This window comes from Mya arenaria, chromosome 10 (genome assembly GCF_026914265.1).
Source record: "Mya arenaria isolate MELC-2E11 chromosome 10, ASM2691426v1".
Lineage (NCBI taxonomy): Eukaryota > Metazoa > Mollusca > Bivalvia > Myida > Myidae > Mya > Mya arenaria.
In genome coordinates, this window is record NC_069131.1 from 59,932,508 (window position 1) to 59,952,149 (window position 19,642).

Genomic DNA, 19,642 nt, shown 5'->3' on the forward strand with positions numbered 1-19,642 from the left:
ATTAGGCTTTGTTTTAATTTTTACAATGTCACTGTATTTTAGATATAGTAAATTGCCCCCTCCCCCCCCCCCCCCAGCAAGAGTTTAGCAGCCTACTGACAAGATGACTGTAATAAACTATGATGTATTGATCTATTGATAAGGGAATACTCTCCATGAAAATTGACACATTTCTCTGCATTTGATACATATGCAATTCTTGTCTCTTATTTCAATTGTTCATGATAAGTACAGTACTGAAGTCATTGAACCAAGATACATAATGCACTCTGGTATAGGGTACTGAAGTGATCATCCCATATGCAAACTCTGGTATCCTGGATGAAATGTTACTGGTGAATACAGTACTGAAATGATCAAATCCTGATGCCACTCTGGTATCCTGGATAAAACGTTACTGGTGAATCCAACTTACTGAAGAAATCAATCCCAGATGCCACTCTGGTATCCTGGATAAAACCTTATTGGTGAATACGGTACTATAGTGATGAATTTCCGATCTGAAACAGATTAACACCTATTTTAAACTCAAAATATAATAAACAAGGCTCAATTTGTTTACATTGACGCAGATGAAGAGACTATCACACTAACAAATGAATATATATGCATACAGCTACAGAAACATGCCCAGTAGCAGAAAGTTTAAACATACACCCGGTTTAGTGAGGTCATCGTTGTTAAAAATATGTAAATATGGCCTAAGACCACAGTTATTCTAACTATATGTTTCATATAGACACTAACCAAGCTTACAATGTATCTCTTCAGAAAAGTATTTTCATATAATATTTTTGCAAAAACAGACTTCAAAACTCATATAGTTCAATTTCAGGCTGTATGCAACACATACTGAAAGTTTGGCAATGATATATTAAACACTTTTAGAATGAGTATAAACACCAGTGGTGTTTTCATAAAAAGCAGAAATAGCCATTTCTATCAATCGGTAAGCCGCAATCTTTTAAAGAGCCATTATTTCCTCATGCATTGGATTAATCTGACCAAGTAAAGTTTATATATATATATATGACAGCACCATAAAAATGGCCTGCCTACTCTATTAAGATTTTTTCAAAGCAAAATAAGATTTTTCCACTTTATCAGCTTAGCGTTTATATAAAAATGACATATAGAGCCAAACTGAAATGCTTCCAGGGACAAATGGCGCAGCAAAGGAAATGGTAAAAAACCCCACCAAAACTGAAAGATTCATGACAACTACTAATGTTTTTATGTATGAGATGGCTACATGATGTAGAAAATGCAGTTATAGCATAATTATGCTAAGTTTAAAAAAAAACAATTGCTTAAAGTATCTGTTTTGAAGGCTAGATTTGCCTTAAAATTAAGATTACAGCTCTTAACCAGTGTCTATAAGTTGCTTATTTACACCTGATTAGTATAAATCTCACTCTTTGGAATCATTTACAAACAAACAAGTACTACAAAGTAAACTTACATCTTCATTCTGAAATATTAGATTCAGAGCTGCAACTCCTGGATCGAGATTGCAGAACCACTGCCATGGGCGAAAGGCCGCAGCAAACTTGAGCTTATTGGCACATCATATTCTGCAAGCAAGACACAAAATCAATGTTTGACACAGAATAATCTTCTTTTACTGTAAAAGTATGAAAAATGCCTGTAAACACTCATTTGAGACGTATATAACCTTTTATGTAGGAATAATGCTCCAGTCAATTGTGAACACCACTCAAGCCCGGGGAATAGCGGGGATTTTGACTTTCAGTCCAGCCAACCCAGTGTAAAATCCCTGCCCTGCAGGGAAGAAATGATGTTAAAATACCCACCAAATGCCCCCCGCACTGCTATATTTTGCACCAAGACAAAACCACCGCATTCACCCGGCACTGCAGTGACACCTAAATGGTAAAATCACAGCCATTTTCCCCGGCTATCTCCGGTTTACCACTGGACCTGGAGGGTCCAAGGTTACAACTGGCTGGTGCATTAATGCGATAAATGAGCAGAAAAATTCATTAATTCCAAAAAAAAAAATAATAATAAATATATAGTATTTTGGACGATTTGCAATAACTTTTTTAACAACTCAATCTTTACTAATCGAGTACCCAGATGCATTTTGAAAGCCTTTAAACCAGACTTTCTTAGAAATCTTTCTTACTTGCAGACAATATTCCTTTCTAAAAAATCCTTGCTAAGAACGGGTATGGAATTCCATCACTAGACCATGTTTTGATCAGCATTGGTTCTTGTCCTTGAAAATACCTCTGTGGCTTCAGCAACCAGGATGGCTATATTAAATAAACAATAAATTAGTGTTTTAATTTATTAAAGCTGCACTCTCACAGATTGAACGTTTTGATCAAATTTTATGAAACAATTGTACCGAGATTCGCTACAGAAAATAATATTTTTGGTGCCAATTTGGTGTACCCTTTAAGGCATTTTGAGTGTATTTAGGTTTTTTCTTTAATGCATAAAGGGAAAAGGTACTTATCTCAATCCCCCTGCTCACTTTTTATTGCTTTTGTCATCAGAGTTGAATTTTTTCAATGTATTAACTTCAAGTAAATATTTATATTCATGAATGATTGACAGTATGAATGAATGAAAATTAGCAATATTTCTTTAGATAGGGATATCATTGTGTTGCTGTGATTGTTTAAGTAGATATTGTTCATGTTCATAAGCTAAAAATCATATGCACACTTAATGAAACATAATTCTGCATCATGTGTAGTAAGTTGTGATACTTGTTTGCAATTAATGCAATGTTTGCTTAAAAAAGCAAACAAAATGTGCGAATAGATGACAATACAGTCCAAAGACCAATGAAGGTCAGCAGTTTTATTAGAAATGATATTATCTCAAAGCCGCAACAAAAACGGCATGAAAGAAATTCAATTGGGAAAGAAACAGTTCGTCAATGAGCTATTGGAATAAACACTGATCATCATGTCATAACAAGCGAATGTTAATATCAAAGAGCAAGAAACATACTGGAAATTTATTTCAGGGAAACCTTGACAAAGGTCTGGTTTATTTCCAAACTTATTGCCTCCAGTAATACATAACATGGCAATACCTGCATTGCTGAAAATCTGTCCACAGTAGTAATGTCAAAAACCAGATGGCATGTATGCATTCTGAAATACAAAAAAGTCATTGTAATTTGAGCTAATCTTACATATCCCATTTACAAGTGATTTACACTGAAATCTAAACTATAGTAACACAACTTCTTTATGACCATACATATTGCTATTGAGCATTAGTACACTGTATGTACATGACCTTTTATTTTGTATGTCATGTTTCTTTGCCCCAATTTATGGAATTATTTTATAACAGGTTCAAGCTTTTTAAGTCCGTTACACTTAAGATTTATCGAGAAGCTGGGGTCTTATGCACCAGTCAATTGTAACCACGCCCCCCCATGTCCGGGGGTATACAGGGGATAGACGGGGAAATGGGCCGTGTGTTTACCTTTCAGGTGGCCCTCAGTGCCGGGTGAATGCGGTGGTTTTATCTTCGCTTTAAATATAACGGGTAATGGGCCTTACCTAGGGTCCCTGGGGTACAGGGGCATTTGGCAGGGATCTTACCATCTGTTCGTCCCCACAGGGCGGGGATTTTAGCCAGGGTTGGCTGGACCAAATGTCAAAGTCCCCACTATTCCCCAGACCGGGGGGGGGGGGTACAATTGACTGGTGCATTATCGCATGCAGATTTGAGTGAATCGCAGAGAGTGTTTACAGTATTTACTGTCAACAACACAAACTTCTTTAGGCATCTCATTTAGACTTTTTTACTTATTAACAAGCAGAAATTTTGACACAATGGCAATTTTATAACAAACTTGACCATGAAAATTGAGTGTGAGCAAGCCAGTACAGTTTGACTTACCATTTGGGTGAAAAATTACTAAACGGCGATGTAAATTGAAAAAATGGAGTTGCACCTAATTTTTTAAGGTGCAGGTCTAAGAAAAGGTATGACGGTCTAAATATAGAGGTGCAGTTGTATATTAAAGATTTGCACCTTCATTTTGAATATAGAGGTGCAGTTGTATTTATGTAAGAGTTGCACCTCCATTTTAAAGTTTTAAAATATATATAGAACAGAACGTATGAATAAAGAATTGCACAGCTTGATTATCATACAGGTGCACCTGTAAAGTAAGTGTATTTTAGTAACATTGATGATTCGCTCACAAAGCCATGTTGTTTCATTGTAAGGGTAACTCTCACTCAATCATGGGGGTTGTTTAGCAGGATGGTTCGCCTTCTCCACACCCTAGACTGACTATTTAGTTACAATATTTCACACGATCTGTGGCCCACAGCAAAACCATCAACCCACATTTGCCGATTTGTCTTTCAATCACAATTTTGCACTCTTATGGTGTCAGCCTTCCTCTCAACATATTCAGTCACAATCTCTAATCTAGTTTTGCTTGGCACGAGGGGTCACTTGGCACTATTTGTTTGCAATCTTTCACAAAATCTGTGGATCAAAGCAAAACCACTCATCTTTACAGTCACAATAGCTCACAAAGCCATGGTGTTGTACCGCAACCGTCCATTTATCTTTTCAGTCATAATCTTGAGCACCGCCATGGGGTTTTTTTGGCAGGAGGGGAACCCCTCCCGCACCCTCCCTTTCCAACTTCTTAATTTAATAACATCTGTCACAAACAAGTGGTGTTGCATTTCAGTTACCTGGTATTTGGACTGCAGTTGTGACCAGTCGGGCTATCTGATTGGTGCGATTCGGTCCCTTGGGTGATCTCTTGGTCTGAGAATTATAAAAATGTGTTTGTCACTGTGTACTCTATGATACATATAATAAACAAATAATCCACTTTTGGTCGTATATTTTTACATATTAAATAGTTTAATGTTACATACAATCTTTATTATTTACATGGGGTCGGACCGCAACCGCCATTGATCTTTTCAGTCATAATCTTGCGCTCTGCCATGGTTTCCCCACCCAACTCCTTAATTTACAAAGAAGTGGTGTTGCATGGCACAAGAGTTCACCTGTCACACAATTCCTGTATATCTTTTTAGTTTCAATCTCTCAGCCAGCGTGTTGGTAATGGAAAGGTGTTCCCATCCTTTGATCTCAGTCAAAACATCTCACTCATCCATTGTTGAGGTTCACAGACGGTACATCCATCTTTTCAGTGACAATATCTCGCTCAGCCATAGCGATTTCTGAACTGGGCAACCGCATGTCATAAGTTTATGAAATTGATATCTTCATTGTATGATTTACTGAAAAGTGGTTTTACATTTTTACAAAATAATCATACTGTACCTGGCTGACGTGACAAGCTCTACTATATGTACCGGTATAATCCATGGTCGTAATTAAATCGGTAATCCAACAGGAATTAATTCTTCGCAATTTCTATCCGATCAACAACTGTCAAACATCTAAATAGTATTGATATTGTAAAGCCTAAAATGACAACTACTAACTGTCAAGTGTGACCATCGTATAGAATGGTAAACAATGCGTATGAATATCTCTAATAAACAAGTGAAAACAAAGTATATTTCTCAGACAATCTATAGAAATATGTTTTATTTGTGTTTTTGAGTTTACCAAAAGTATTCATAGTAATTGCTTATAAGCATATTTTGAATTATTTTAATAACTAGTAGGGCGCTATTTCGCCGCATCTCATAGTTTAAATTTCATTCTTCCGTATCGTCACGCTCTGATGACGTTGGTGTCCGGCATGCACGCGTTCAATATAGTTTATGTACAGAAAAAATACTGGTTCCATCACCTTTACGTCTTTTTTTTTCAGGCTGATAGTATGTGCAACTTTTGAACGAAAGTAGTGAATGTGTGACCGTAATAGGGCTCTGCCGAGCTTCACTCGGTTTAGAGCCCGTATTAGTTAGTGGTACACAATATTGCTTCGTTGGCTTTTGCACACGCTCATTTTTGTAATGTTCATAATTGCACCGCATTTCGAGACACCGATTTGATAAAGTTAAATTCCTTATTTTTGTCAAGAAACTTGTTAATAACATGTTAATTACAATAGACATTTCTGTATGTCTGTCTTTTTCGCATCATTCTCTTAGTAAGGTAATAAGGATACAGTAGTAGTGTAATAACATTGAACAAACTGTTTAGCACGAATATTTAAGTTTGTAAGTGCCTGATAAATAATCACTAAATCAAAGCGTTCAATAACAATAACAGCTCGACAAATCGTCTACCATGATCTAAACAGATAAGAGGCACTTTCACGCGATACAATTTATGGTGGTGTGTTCGGGTGTCTCCCCTTTGAAATGCATATAATTAAAAAGAGGACCAACACTATCAGCTATACACCTGCTTGATATGCGGGTAGCTATATCAGGAACGTTTGAACATATCAAAAAGCAAACATTTCTTCTGCCACCGGACAGAGTATAAGTTTAAAACTTTAAAGTTTCAAAGACTATTTATATTTCAAATTATCAAAGATTATCAAGATATATTGACGTTATCTAAACAACCTGCTAAGAGGTTATCGTCAACGGTTTTTCAACATTGATATCACACTAACATAAATATTTCGATAGTGTTTTATCTAAAATGGGAACTGAAAAATAACAATCTGAACAATATTTGATAATAAAGCTACCGTAACTAGTGTTTCCACATTTATACAACATTTGCAGCTAACTTATATATATATTTATTGTATTTACACTATCCAGTTAGCTCCAAAATGGAAATACTATGGATTTTTTTCTCTGCAATAGTTTTGGGGACCGTTTATTCTATGCGAGAACCTGTGTGTTCAAGGTTTCACTATGAGGAAAAACTCTTAGAAAAGATGGTAAGATCGGAGTTTAAAATGGATGCAATGGACGAAAACTTGAAAGCAATCACTGATTCAATAGAGGAAAGGTTTTCAGGTACATATTTTTCTTTATGTTGTTGTATTACGATTACGTAAAAGTATTGTTAAGTAGCTCTTTTCTTTGTATTTAAAAATAATACGAGTCGTCACATTAACGGCAAACTTAAATGAAGAGTGTATCATTATTGTTCAAATACAATGCAAGTCTGTGGGATTAGCCCAGCAAACAAAGTCATTATTTGGCCAAGTAGCATGATTCAATGAGAAACTTTCCTTTTAGACATTACAAAAACGGTTGAGGACCTGAAGAATGAAATAGAAACATTAAAATCAGCTGACGTTGAAACATCAAAGACGGTTAAATCAATAAAGGCAGATATTGCACGCAGCAGTATCTACACCAGATGGGGCCGACGATCGTGCCCTGGTGATGCAGAATTGGTCTACGAAGGGTTTGCAGGGGGTGGCAATTATGCACAAACAGGAGGAAGCAGTAGTTACGTATGTCTACCCAAAGATCCTGTCTTTGACGGCGACGGACAAAATTCGAAGCATGTTGCCTTCCTTTACGGTGCCGAGTATCAAACAAGTACAGCGACTTTCCTCTCTAACGTACATGACAAAGATGTCCCCTGTGCTGTCTGTCGCGTTATAGGAAGAGGCGTAGTAATGATCCCATCGAGGAATACCTGCTACAGTGGGTGGCAGAAGGAGTACTCTGGCTACTTGATGTCGGAATATTACCAACATGCTTCAAACAAGGAAGTAATTTGTATGGACGGAACTCCTGAGGAAGCCGAAGGAAATGACAATGGTAATCAAGATGGCGCTGTGTTTTATTTTGTTCAGATTGGGTGTGGGTCGCTAAAATGTCCACCTTATCGCGAGAACGTAGCGCTAACTTGTGTTGTTTGTTCAAAATAGGCTACACTTTGAATAATAGGTTAGTGTTGTCCTTTCTATAATAGACGTAATGTTTCAATATTATTTTATTTCAAGTCTGTTAAAAGACAACGACATTACAATGAACTGAAATTGACCTAAGTAATGACTAAACGCTAAGTGGTTATACACGATTTTCTTATGGAGTCACCGGTATTAATTCCTTTCGTTCTTGTGTTATTCTGAAGTGTTTATTCACTTTTCAAAGTGTATTCAACACATATAGAATAAAATAACAAGGTTGCAATACATGATATACACTTATATATTATACAATTTATATGATACCAAAATATTTTGCAAAGCTAATTTAACATCTGTTCATGCTTTTTATAGTATAAACATAGAATTAAACATTCATTTTTAAATATATGCAAACTATCCACATATTCTCGTCTACTTTTGCTGATGAAATATGCTTTAAATATGCGTTTATTTACAGCTGCAAATATTATGTTTACATACAATTATTCAAGATTACTAGTATTATATCTAAATACAATGTTTTTATCTTTTTTATAGTCTTGTTTACCACGTATTTTGAAAAGGCATTTAACACGATCTTCCAAACAGAGTTAACTGATGAACAATCATTAAATACATGTTCATACGTCTTCCATGTCTTTCAAATATTGTGGTTTGGGAGTCAACCATACCCTTCTCATGTTTTCTTACATTACGAGGAAGACGATGTTTTAAACTTTATATTTGAATTGTATTAATCAGTTGTTTGGTATCGAAAATATATTTTTGTAAAATGAAATCCAAGCTGTTTATCAAGATTGATCTAAAAGCGATGCACGTTATGTTTAAAAGTCTTGTCTTCAAAACAATACGAACATATATCCTTGTTTGTAAACAGTAGAAATCGTTTATTATTGATTGTTATATTTTTATTTCTTGACACTCTTGATTTTTTGTATTTCGCTAGTTGTTATTCGTTACCTATTTGACCAGTTTATATTTCCAGTTTGAATGGAATACTCCTTGATGTTTCCTACCCACGTACGTTCCGTTTTAGTCTTATCGTAGTCTAGACATATAGCCATATTCTTCAATGATTTGTATAGCATTTTCGATATCACTTACATCGTTTGCAAACAGAGTTGTAGCATTTGCCAACTGTGATATCACGAGTGGAAATTTACGTTGTCTACTTTGACATCACTTCCTTTTATTTTGCTACTTGATCTAATTTTAAAGGCCATAACTTCTGCGGCTAATATGAGTAGTAAATAAAAAAAATCAGACATCCCTAGCTTATACCCCTTTCAGGAAATACAGGATTTGAATTCCATTCATTTTCAAAAATATGTAAGAAGTAATTTTTATACAAAAATTGTATTTGTGAGAAGTGATAAGGTCATCGTGGAACCGAAAATGATTCCATGTATGAAATAGAAAATGCCATTCAATTGTTTTATATGCTTTCCTAATATCAAGAAATATGATCGCGCTTTCGGATTGAAAATCATCCGCATCATGAATTTCATCTTGTATTTGACGAAGGTTTTAACCTTTAAAGCGACTTTTGAATATCACGCAATGAGTCAACATGAACTTCCTGCCTTGATATCGAAAAAAAAACAAATTCAAATGGAACATGGCATCACTTATGCAAATGTAAACCTTGCGTCTACACATATCATTTAGCGTTAGAAAAGAAACATTTAAGACAATTTGTATATGTAGCGAGTAAGGTGTGAACTTTACCTATTTATAGCATAAACGTATAATTGCAAACCCATGACAGTGATATATGATGTATATAAGTATGTTTTAGCAGATTAATGGAAATAAATCTGATTTAAATTTGACTAGTAATACTGTCATAATTATGTATGTCTGCAGCGAAAAAAATGGCGATATTCTTTATATTCTTATAAATTACATGAAGTAAAAGAAGAGCAACAGTCGTCCTATAAATACTTTAATTACACAATCAATGAATACACGTAGTAGGTTCATGCATATAAAATGGGTATCTTACTAGCATGTTACTTGCGCAAAAATACTTTAAATTATTTAAAAACAAAATGTATTAATTTACTAAACAATGTCACACATTTCCAATTGTTGTCTTGTTTTATCACCTCTTCTAGTTTATAAACTTCTAATAAGAACGTAAGCGGCATAGTCAATACATTGTTTACCTTACAGTCTAACATTTCAACACAATTAAAACACCCGTGAAACCTTTAAGTGGTATATAGATGTTCATAAAAAGGGACTTTTTGAGAAATGTACATTCTTTTTTGAGGTATGGCTGAACAATTCACAAATAAACAAGGTCAAAATGTGATTACAAACAAATATGGCGTACTTTTTGTGTTTCTACAAGAGAAAGAGAGAGAAAGAGAGAGAGGGACTTGTTCGGCAATCGGACGCCGGATAAAATGAATGGCTTAATCACGTTGAGCTGTTTATAGCGATTAGAAATTCTGCATGTATATCTAGGAAGGTTGGTTGGTGAAAAACGACGCGTATATGCGTTAAAACATTCCCCTCTCAGCTGATGGTGGGAATATATCACGCAAATTTACCATGTAGGGCCTTTAAATCATTTAAAATATACGCGAGAAACTCCACATAGAGGGAAACTGACCTATTGTGAAACGGGCGAAAGGCTCATAATCGTCAAAGCCTCTTTCCTGAAATAGCCTCTTCCACAAACTACAATTCGATCAGTGTATGTTTTTCACTGTAAAGTGAGTAGTAACCTGGTTGACATTCCTGTTCAAAATGCAACAAAAAATGGCCATTTATTTTAAAACTGCCCAAACGATCGGATATATAATAGCTGTAAGAAGTCGTGTCACAAGCAGTCTGACTGCCGAAATGATTCCCTGGATTCAGCAACGAAGTCGGAGACGCCTGGCAAAATCTCTCCGACCAAAGTCCCACCCAAGAAGGGAACATCAAATTATAGTAGAATGCCGCATTCTCTTGATCCCGGTCCCAGTCTAAGCAAAATATCCTCCACGAGGAACGCAAGGAAAGGCAGTTGTCAGCGTTCAAATGAAAAATTCGTAAACATGGCCAGGAAAGAGACCAAGCACGAAACTCCAGACAAAGAAAAACATGGGCCCCGTTCAAAGTCGTCCTCCTTCAAAACATGCTGAAAAAATAATAAAAAGAAAAAAAGTATTGTTACTTTTAATTGCATGTTTTGAACTATATAAAATTTGCATTTATACACTGACTATGATTTTGTTTTATGAATATGATTACGGCGCATGTTTTATCGCATGCTTTGCTCATAGTAAGCACGCATGTTTTTCAAATGTAATCATTATACATGGGGTTTATTAAACACATTTAATCATTTACGACGCATGTATTTAATTTGAATAAATAGAGGATATTTGTTTATTTCAGTGTAAGATCGTATTTTATTTCACGAGTGTCATAGAAAAACATATTTTCACGAGTGGCGAAGCCACGAGTGAAAATGTAGTTTTTTTATGATCACGAGTGAAATTAAATACGATCTTACACTGAAATAAACAAATTTTCTGTTTCTTTTATGCTTATTTTTCGGAGTTTTATTTGTTTTTTTATTTATTTCTGAACTACCCCCTTTTTGAAAAGGGTGGGCTTTACGCCGCTACCCGTGGAGCGCCCCTCATGCATAATTATAGCTGTCAACTTTTCTACTTTCGGTTTGGTGAGAAATAGTTCTCTGCTATTCATTCTTATAGCTTAGTATTCGCTCGTTTTTTCTTGCAAAGCTTTATGAACAGTAAAAAATGAAGTATTATTAGTGCACAAATGTTCCAAAAGAATAATGAAAATACTTTATTTTAACCAAATTACTACGCCGCTATTTATAGAATGAAAATTTGGAAGGTCAAATGTGTTAGCAAAACAAATGTGGATACTCATTGGATTTTAACCATTCTTCTTAGTTTAAGACTGCATATACGCGTGTTTTTATAGTAAGTTAATATTCAGTCATCTTACTGTCAGAGACCAGTCTGTTTCGCTTTAAAATGTTTGTTTTCCAGAAGAGTAAATGCCACGCTAGTTTGTTGACACATTTTGAGATGTGGGTGGGGTAAAAAATATCGGATCTATCTGTAAATTGTTGTGTGAATTCTCCAGGAAGCTCATTTTACGTATTACAACGGTTAACAGTTCAAAATACATTTGAACGATGCTATAAAATTTTATTTATGTTCGAACAGTTGTTTTTGTCTGTAATTTGTTTGGAATGAAAGCAAATGTTCGAACATTCAGCTTCAAAGATCAGTAAAATGTTTGATAAACGGGATAACCGGTAATAAACGGTAAGTTGTTAATTTCCAATTATATATTTATTTAAATTTATAAAATATTTCTTTATTTTTTTTTTAACATTTTTTGACATAATTTACTGAAGTCCAGTGTTCTGTTTTGACCAGGCAAGTACTGTACATGTAACAACAAAGGATTTTAAAAGTAGTTCTGAAAATTGATATTTTTACTCCTTATTTTGCAGTGAAAATATCAAATTTATATTTTCACTGTTGTTATTTCACTGTTAAAACCCCATATTTCATCATAAAGCATGAAAGAATTATTCATCTCTCTCTCTCTCTCTCTCTCTCTCTCTCTCTCTCTCTCTCTCTCTCTATATATATATATATATATTATATATATATATATATATATATATATATATATATATATATATATATATATATATATATATATATATATATATATATATATATATATATATCTAGTAATATGGTTTAGAAATAACATGATAATTTGTTTACAAAAAGTCGTTATATAAAACAAATAATTTACTAACATATTAGAATTTTGAATAAGATATATAGGATCTGACACTCGTTGTCATTTAATACAAGAATTTATTAAACGAGTTCATGAAAATTGTTAGTAAGCGAGCCTCTGGCGAGCTTACTAACAACTTTCATGGACGAGTTTAATAAAATTCTTGAATTAAATGACAACGAGTGTCAGATCTTTTTTATCACTTGCTTAAAACGGTGTTTTTATTACCAATTAAGTTCCACTTTCTGAACCGATTGTTTGACAGCCAAAGTACTCAGAGTAGAATGTCAACGATGCGCCATATAAATAGTTCCAAATTAAAATGACAAAAGTAACTAGCAGTTATCAAGTTTTAAAAGCTGATAAAGCGCTTAACATTCACACATACAAAAGTGTGTAGTAAAATATCCAACAACATGAATAACGAACGAATTTAATAAAAAACACACAATAAGTACACAATTTGATGACGTCACACTCAGAGTACATGCATTTACGCGGTTTATGTGACCTACATCGGTCTGTCAAGTTTTCTGTGTGCACGGATTTAAAAGTTATTCGCTGTCGCTTTCTACGATGATTTTGCAGCGTTTTCTTGGTGTACATGGTGTTTCACAACATGCAGATGATAACGGCGAAGCCTTACTCTGTACTGCAAGGATGTTGCTGTTGAAAAAGTTAATTTCCACCAGGAATGTTTCCAAAGAACATGATGTTCTAGCCGCCATGGGATGTGTAAGGAGATGTCTGTGCTGAGGAATTCGTATTTGCGTTTTCGGTAACTGACAGCTGATTAAATTGGCAAGCAAATGGCATTGATTGCATATTGCTTGTGTTGGTCAAGATGGAGATGTTTGAAATGTTCTTGTGGTGTTTGTCACTATTGTGGCTGTATTTGTTGACTGACTGGATATTTCTGTGACTAGTAATATGATTTATCTGGTTGGCGGAACATTGTTATCAGAAAGTTTGTGTACAAGTTGCTTTCTGGCACTATGATTCGTTAGCCATTTCTCTCCCGAAAGTCTTACAGCTTCATTATATTACGGTAAGTATTTGTTGGCATTTAAACAATTTTGTTTACAAACAATGCGGAGGGATATCTAGGTTGCGTGTGATTAGTCTGGCCAATCGAAATGTCTGATAGGTTATCTTACACATGTGTAAGATAAAAATATTCGTAATGGGTATATTACACGGAAAACAAGGGTAAGCATGTGATAAATATATTATTCTAAATTCTTATATGTTAGGATATTATTTATTTTATAGCAGGACTTTTTGTAAACAAATGATCATGTTATTTCTAAACCATATTAATAGAGATTTATTTTTCGGACAGAGTGCAATCATTTTTATGTTTTGAATTTCAATAAATACAATACTTTAATATTGCTCTAGACACCAGCGTAATTGTTGTTCATAAATACGCAAGCTACATAAAATATTGTTATGACAAAGAAAATGATGATATAAAACGTTAAAGTTGAATCGTGCCAACGAGAGTGATTAATATAAGTTGCAAAAGCTTGTTTCACAAACATTGTAAAATTAAGTAACTAAACTAAGTTGAATTGAATAAAAGGGCAACGTGGAGAATAAAACTTGTGCAGTTATTGAATACGGAGTTTTCTAAAATGAGTTCAGCGAGCCTGAGCATGAAATATTCTTATTATATAATAAATACTAGTTTTATGATAAACAGCTCTATATAACTATTTCTCCCACCACAGTCAAGGAGATCAAAAAAATGTCCATGCTTAAAATCCGTATCATTCCCACGGACAAAGATAAAAAAGTACCCGTATGGAACTTCTTTTTATTGTCATCACACATTTACCTCCATGTTGAAGACCGTCGTCTCTAGATTCATGAAAACTTTGTCTTGTGGCAATATTTGAAATTAAAATTAATTATTTCTCGCTTCAAATGGCATCAAAAAAACGTTTTCACACTGCGTTCAAGAAATAATGCTTTAAATAATCTGAATCACTACGCGTATTTCCATGACAACCACGAATTATCGCATATCTTTACGCAAACTATTTTCACTACACAAGAGTTCCTGCGAAAAAATACATGTTAACTTTATTTTGTTAAACTGAGGTGGGAGAAAAAGCATCTACCATAGCCGCTCGTGTAAGATAGGTACATCCCAACCCTAGCGCAGTGTGTTCTACGGAAACCCTGTACACCTCGTTTTCGCAAAATAGCCTACGCTCGGCTTGGGATGAACATATCTTACACTCTTGGCCATGGAAGATACTCATAATATCTCATAATAGAGCGAATATTTTCAACTCAATTTATTTATCATGTTACTTGCTGGACACGTGATTAAAATTTTGAATTTCATTATAACACACATTGACCATATGCAAAACAATTTAAAAAAAGTATAATAACTGTGTGTTGTATTGTACTTATTTATGCAAGATGAATTAACAAAAAGTCACTATTGCCAATACATATTTTAAAAATAGATTCTATACAGTATCCTTACGTAGAAAACATATATTTTTTTCTATATTCAAAATATTGCTGCCAAAACTAAAACTAAAATACTTTTAATGACTTGTAAGTGTTTGACATATATTTCTGTACTTATCGAGTGTTCCATTACATAGTATACAAGAAGACTCTTTGTAGGTCAGGTATTCGGTTTTATATTATCACCAAATTGATAATACATTACTGAGTATGCATTCGCAGATAATGTCATTTAAAACCATCAACTATTAAATATTGCTCCTTCTAGATATTCTAGAAAAAACTGGTCACTTTTACCTGAAGTTAGAAAAATTCAATTATACATGAATTATTTCAACCGGTTGTTGCTTGTTTGTTAGAAAGTCTGTATAACAATTATTATAGAAACAATGATTGCCAATAGTACATTATTAAGGACACTGTCAGGGAAAACATTCAAATAACGACCGTACTATTTCTTAAAGCTTAAGAATCAAACTTTTAAAACAGCCAAATTTACACCAATTGTTAAGAAGCATTCTAGGTCTAACTTATGTTCAAAGGCATAAAAGTTAATGTAATCAAAGATTATTTCACATGACTAAGTTAAAAAAAATATATATCGTATCACAACGACGAAATCTACACTATTACTGTGCAATCGATAGCGATCAATTATCAGCAACTTCGATTTCATGTCGCTTATATAGCATGGCAGTTTTATATGGATGACGACATCCTACGTCCCAAGTGCATGTTATCCCTTGTGTTTGTCCACTTATGCAATTTGAAAGATCAGCCAATGAGTCAAATCTTTTTTGGAAATTGATCTTAGACCAAGTTAATAAGCAACGAGATCATGAACATGCCTTGAACATTTTCTAAATTCATTAAATACTTTATGACGAGCATGCAATATTCCCGACAATTTTATGGGTATTATTACCCGTGTTCTTTCAAACGGATTCACAATGGTCATGGGCATTTGTCCCGATCATTATTGTTCATTTGATTGATCATACAATTCGAACGTAAAGTGTTCTCAGCGACAATGTTTTTCAATATTAAACAGATAAATATCACAAAAGTATTACTAAACGTATTCAAATTGATGTTTGTTTGCAGGGAGATGCCTTTATTTGCATGTGATCTACAGCTCAAAGAAAATTCTGACACAAACGTAGCTCAATAAATTCAAATAACAATTATGCGTATAAACCTAAACGAAGTTGAACCTTAAACATGTTTGCATTACTTTGCAAGACCAATGGCTTTTTATTTGTTAAGGTATACCAAATATGTTCTTACTAATTCTGAATTTTTGATATTTTGATGTGAATAAATAGAAGATATTAACTTTCATTGGGAAATAAGTACAAGCTATACAGAGACAATAATGAAATAATCTAACGCTAGCTGGATTCCGAAAGAAACGCTGTTAATGTATTTTCAAAAAAAGCCGTTGCCATTTGCATACAATTCATGATTGTAGTTGAAATACTGACTCTTGGTTTTTTCTCTGTAATTGGACGTTTGATCCATGTTTCCCTAAACGTAATCATATCTGAAACTATGTTTCTGTGTTTTCCACTGTCATATGATTTTGTTACGTGCTCCACTTAAAGTGATAACATTTCACAATCGGCTTCGGGATTTGTCAGAATCATTGGTATCCGCACATTTGCCATTATTCATGATCATTGTTAATCGGCTTCAGTGTGTCTCTATCCCTTGGTTCTTGATACATGCGCCAATTTACATGATTATATTTGATATTTGGATTATAGGTTTGTTAGAGTCATTTGTGTTTTGATTCATTTGCCAGTAAATACGATAATAGTCATACAGTTGACATTCGACTGTATTTGACTATTGATGCATGCTCAACTTAACGTAGTCACACTTGGAATTCGGCTTCTGGGTGTGTCAGTATCATTTGGCATCCTCTCCATTTGCCACTTAACGTGATCATACTTGACATTCCATTTCTTGGTTTTTCTCGGTAATTTTAATTTAGATACACAATTACCTCAAAGTATATGTTGGTTACACCATTTAGATCAAATTCCAAAAAGATAAATTATACAGCACGAAATGTGATTGAGTACACCACATTGTTAAATAACATCTACTCGGTTACACGTTTGTCTCTAGATTATTTTCTATTGATTTTGTTCAAAAACGATTTTCTTTACATAACATTTATTGGAAAATACGCTTTACAATAGAGTTAAATCATCCAAAGCCTTAAATCAAATCTAGCATGTATGTGGAAACATACGTTGAAATTGAGAATGAGATTTGACTGCATTTTTGGGTGATATTGGGGCCTGGGTTTGCCACAGTAGATTTACTTTTTAACAGTTTTTGTTCGAAAAGGTGGCATGCGTGTTTTGTTTGACAATGTACGCTTCAAGCTTTACATCTTTTGTACGCATAACAATACACATTTAAACATAAAATTAATGCTGCTACAACGTGCAGAAAATACATAACTTGTTATATATGACCAATTAAATATATTAACAAATTTAAAAACGTTTTAGACTCTATCAGGACAGTATTGTATGAATTTGTTTGACGGTTTAGAAAACTTGATTTTGACTTAATACAATAATTGGAGACACATACAATTTTTAAAATTGTGATTAATACGGATATTTTCTACTGGCTAAAATTAGACAAAGAAACAAACACGCGTGTTGTATAGTAAGCGACTTTTAAATAGAAGCAAATAAAACTCCAAATAAACTCCAAATTTAATCGGGTTTATTTTGTATACAACTTAATTATGAAAAACAGAGGTAGTCGGTTAAAAACTGTTCTATTAGTTTGCCTTTTCCGAAATAAAGAATCAGCAAGGCTGTAAAACGAAACATAATTTATGTCTGGCTAGGTATACTCACTCGCACTGTTTATATCTTAAAATATTTCCATAATAGTAGATAAAAGTTTAAGCGAAAAAAAAAAAAAAAAAAATGACGATTAAGTGTCAGAGATTGAAATGATGACATTAACACGAACAGAAGATAAAAATGTCAATATCCCATCAGGTTTATTTGTAAACGGCTTTCGGACTTAATACATGCAAAAGAAAACAACTTATCATGCATTATCTTTAAAATAATCGAAGCTTACGTAAACATGTACATTTCAGTTTGGAATATAGTCTACAGAATATTTACATTAAACGAGCATCGACATAATATTAACACATTTCATATTTAAGTTGTTGAAAAATGAGGAAACTACTGTGTTTTCTTTTCTCGGTAGCAGTTCCAGGAACTATTTGTTTTGCCCGGGAGCCCGAGTGTTCAAGGTTCCACTATGATGAAAAACTTTTAGAAAAAATGATAAGATCTGAGTTTAAAATAGATGCAATTGAGGATACCTTAAAAACGGTCACTGATTCAATGGAAGAAAAGTTTCAAAAAGTCTCAGGTATTTATACATTTCTTTCTTTATATTTGAGTCAGGTTATAGCATATCAAATTTTATTAAATTTGAAAGCTACCTATTTTAATATAATAATCGTCTTCACATTCATATTCCGCTTATTTGAAGAACATTAAAGAACAAATATTGGATCATCACAGCATTATTTGTATGAATAAGATGCATGCAGCTCAAGCTTCGAAATCAAATACTTAATTTGATCTGGTATTATGACACAAAAAGGAAATAAAAAAATATTTTTCTTTTAGACGTAACTTACACGGTGGAAGACCTAAAGAAAGAAATAGAAACATTAAAGACAGCTGACATTAAAACATTAAAGAGATTTGAAACATTGGGGTCAGCTCATGTAGCAAGCAGCAGTATTTACACTAGATGGGGCCGACGATTGTGTCCTGGTAGTGCAGAACTGGTTTACGAAGGGTTTGCAGGGGGTGGTCATTATACACATAATGGAGGAAGCAGTAATTACATATGCCTACCTAAGGACCCTATCCTTGACGGCGATGGGCGTAGTTCGAGCAGCGTTAATCTCATTTACGGTGCTGAGTATGAGACAAGTGACGCGACCTTTCACTCGAACTTGCATAACCACGATGTTCCATGCGCTGTTTGCCAGGTTGTTGAAAGAAGCATTGTCATGATTCCAGCGAGGAATGTCTGCTACAGCGGATGGCATACAGAGTACTCTGGGCATTTAATGTCATCTTATCATGGTCATGCTGGGAACAAGGAAGTAGTTTGCGTAGATAGATCTCCTGAGGAAGCCGAAGGAAATGATAGTGGGAATCAGAACGGTGCATTGTTTTACTTTGTTCAGATTGGGTGTGGGGCGCTAAAATGTCCACCTTATCGCGAGAATGTAGCGCTAACTTGTGTTGTTTGTTCCAAGTAGTCTAATTTGGCAATTCGTGACAACCCCTTAACTTTAGTGTATGTTACATTACAGCTATGTAGGAACAATCAACAACAATCAATTATCAACTCGTCGTTTTATACAATGAGCTTCACAGAAGATGAACTTAATTTAAAATATTTCGCCAAACTTAATTTCTAAATAAGTCCCTTACCACTACAGTGAAGATGTAATGTCTATAACTAGAAGAAAATAAAATCATATTTCTT

The 19,642-nt window shown here is 34.1% G+C and overlaps 1 protein-coding gene across 1 annotated transcript in view; it reads left to right on the forward strand.

Moving 5' to 3' along the window:
- LOC128204870 (uncharacterized) overlaps positions 1-19,412 on the forward strand; it is a 24,719-nt gene extending 5,307 nt beyond the window's left edge. Inside the window, exons 2-4 of the mRNA XM_052906274.1 lie at positions 6,768-6,923; positions 7,149-7,682; positions 18,766-19,412. Coding sequence (XP_052762234.1) covers positions 6,768-6,923; positions 7,149-7,682; positions 18,766-19,412 — 1,337 coding nt within the window. The remainder of the gene's footprint in view (positions 1-6,767; positions 6,924-7,148; positions 7,683-18,765) is intronic.
- Positions 19,413-19,642: the final 230 nt, after the last annotated feature.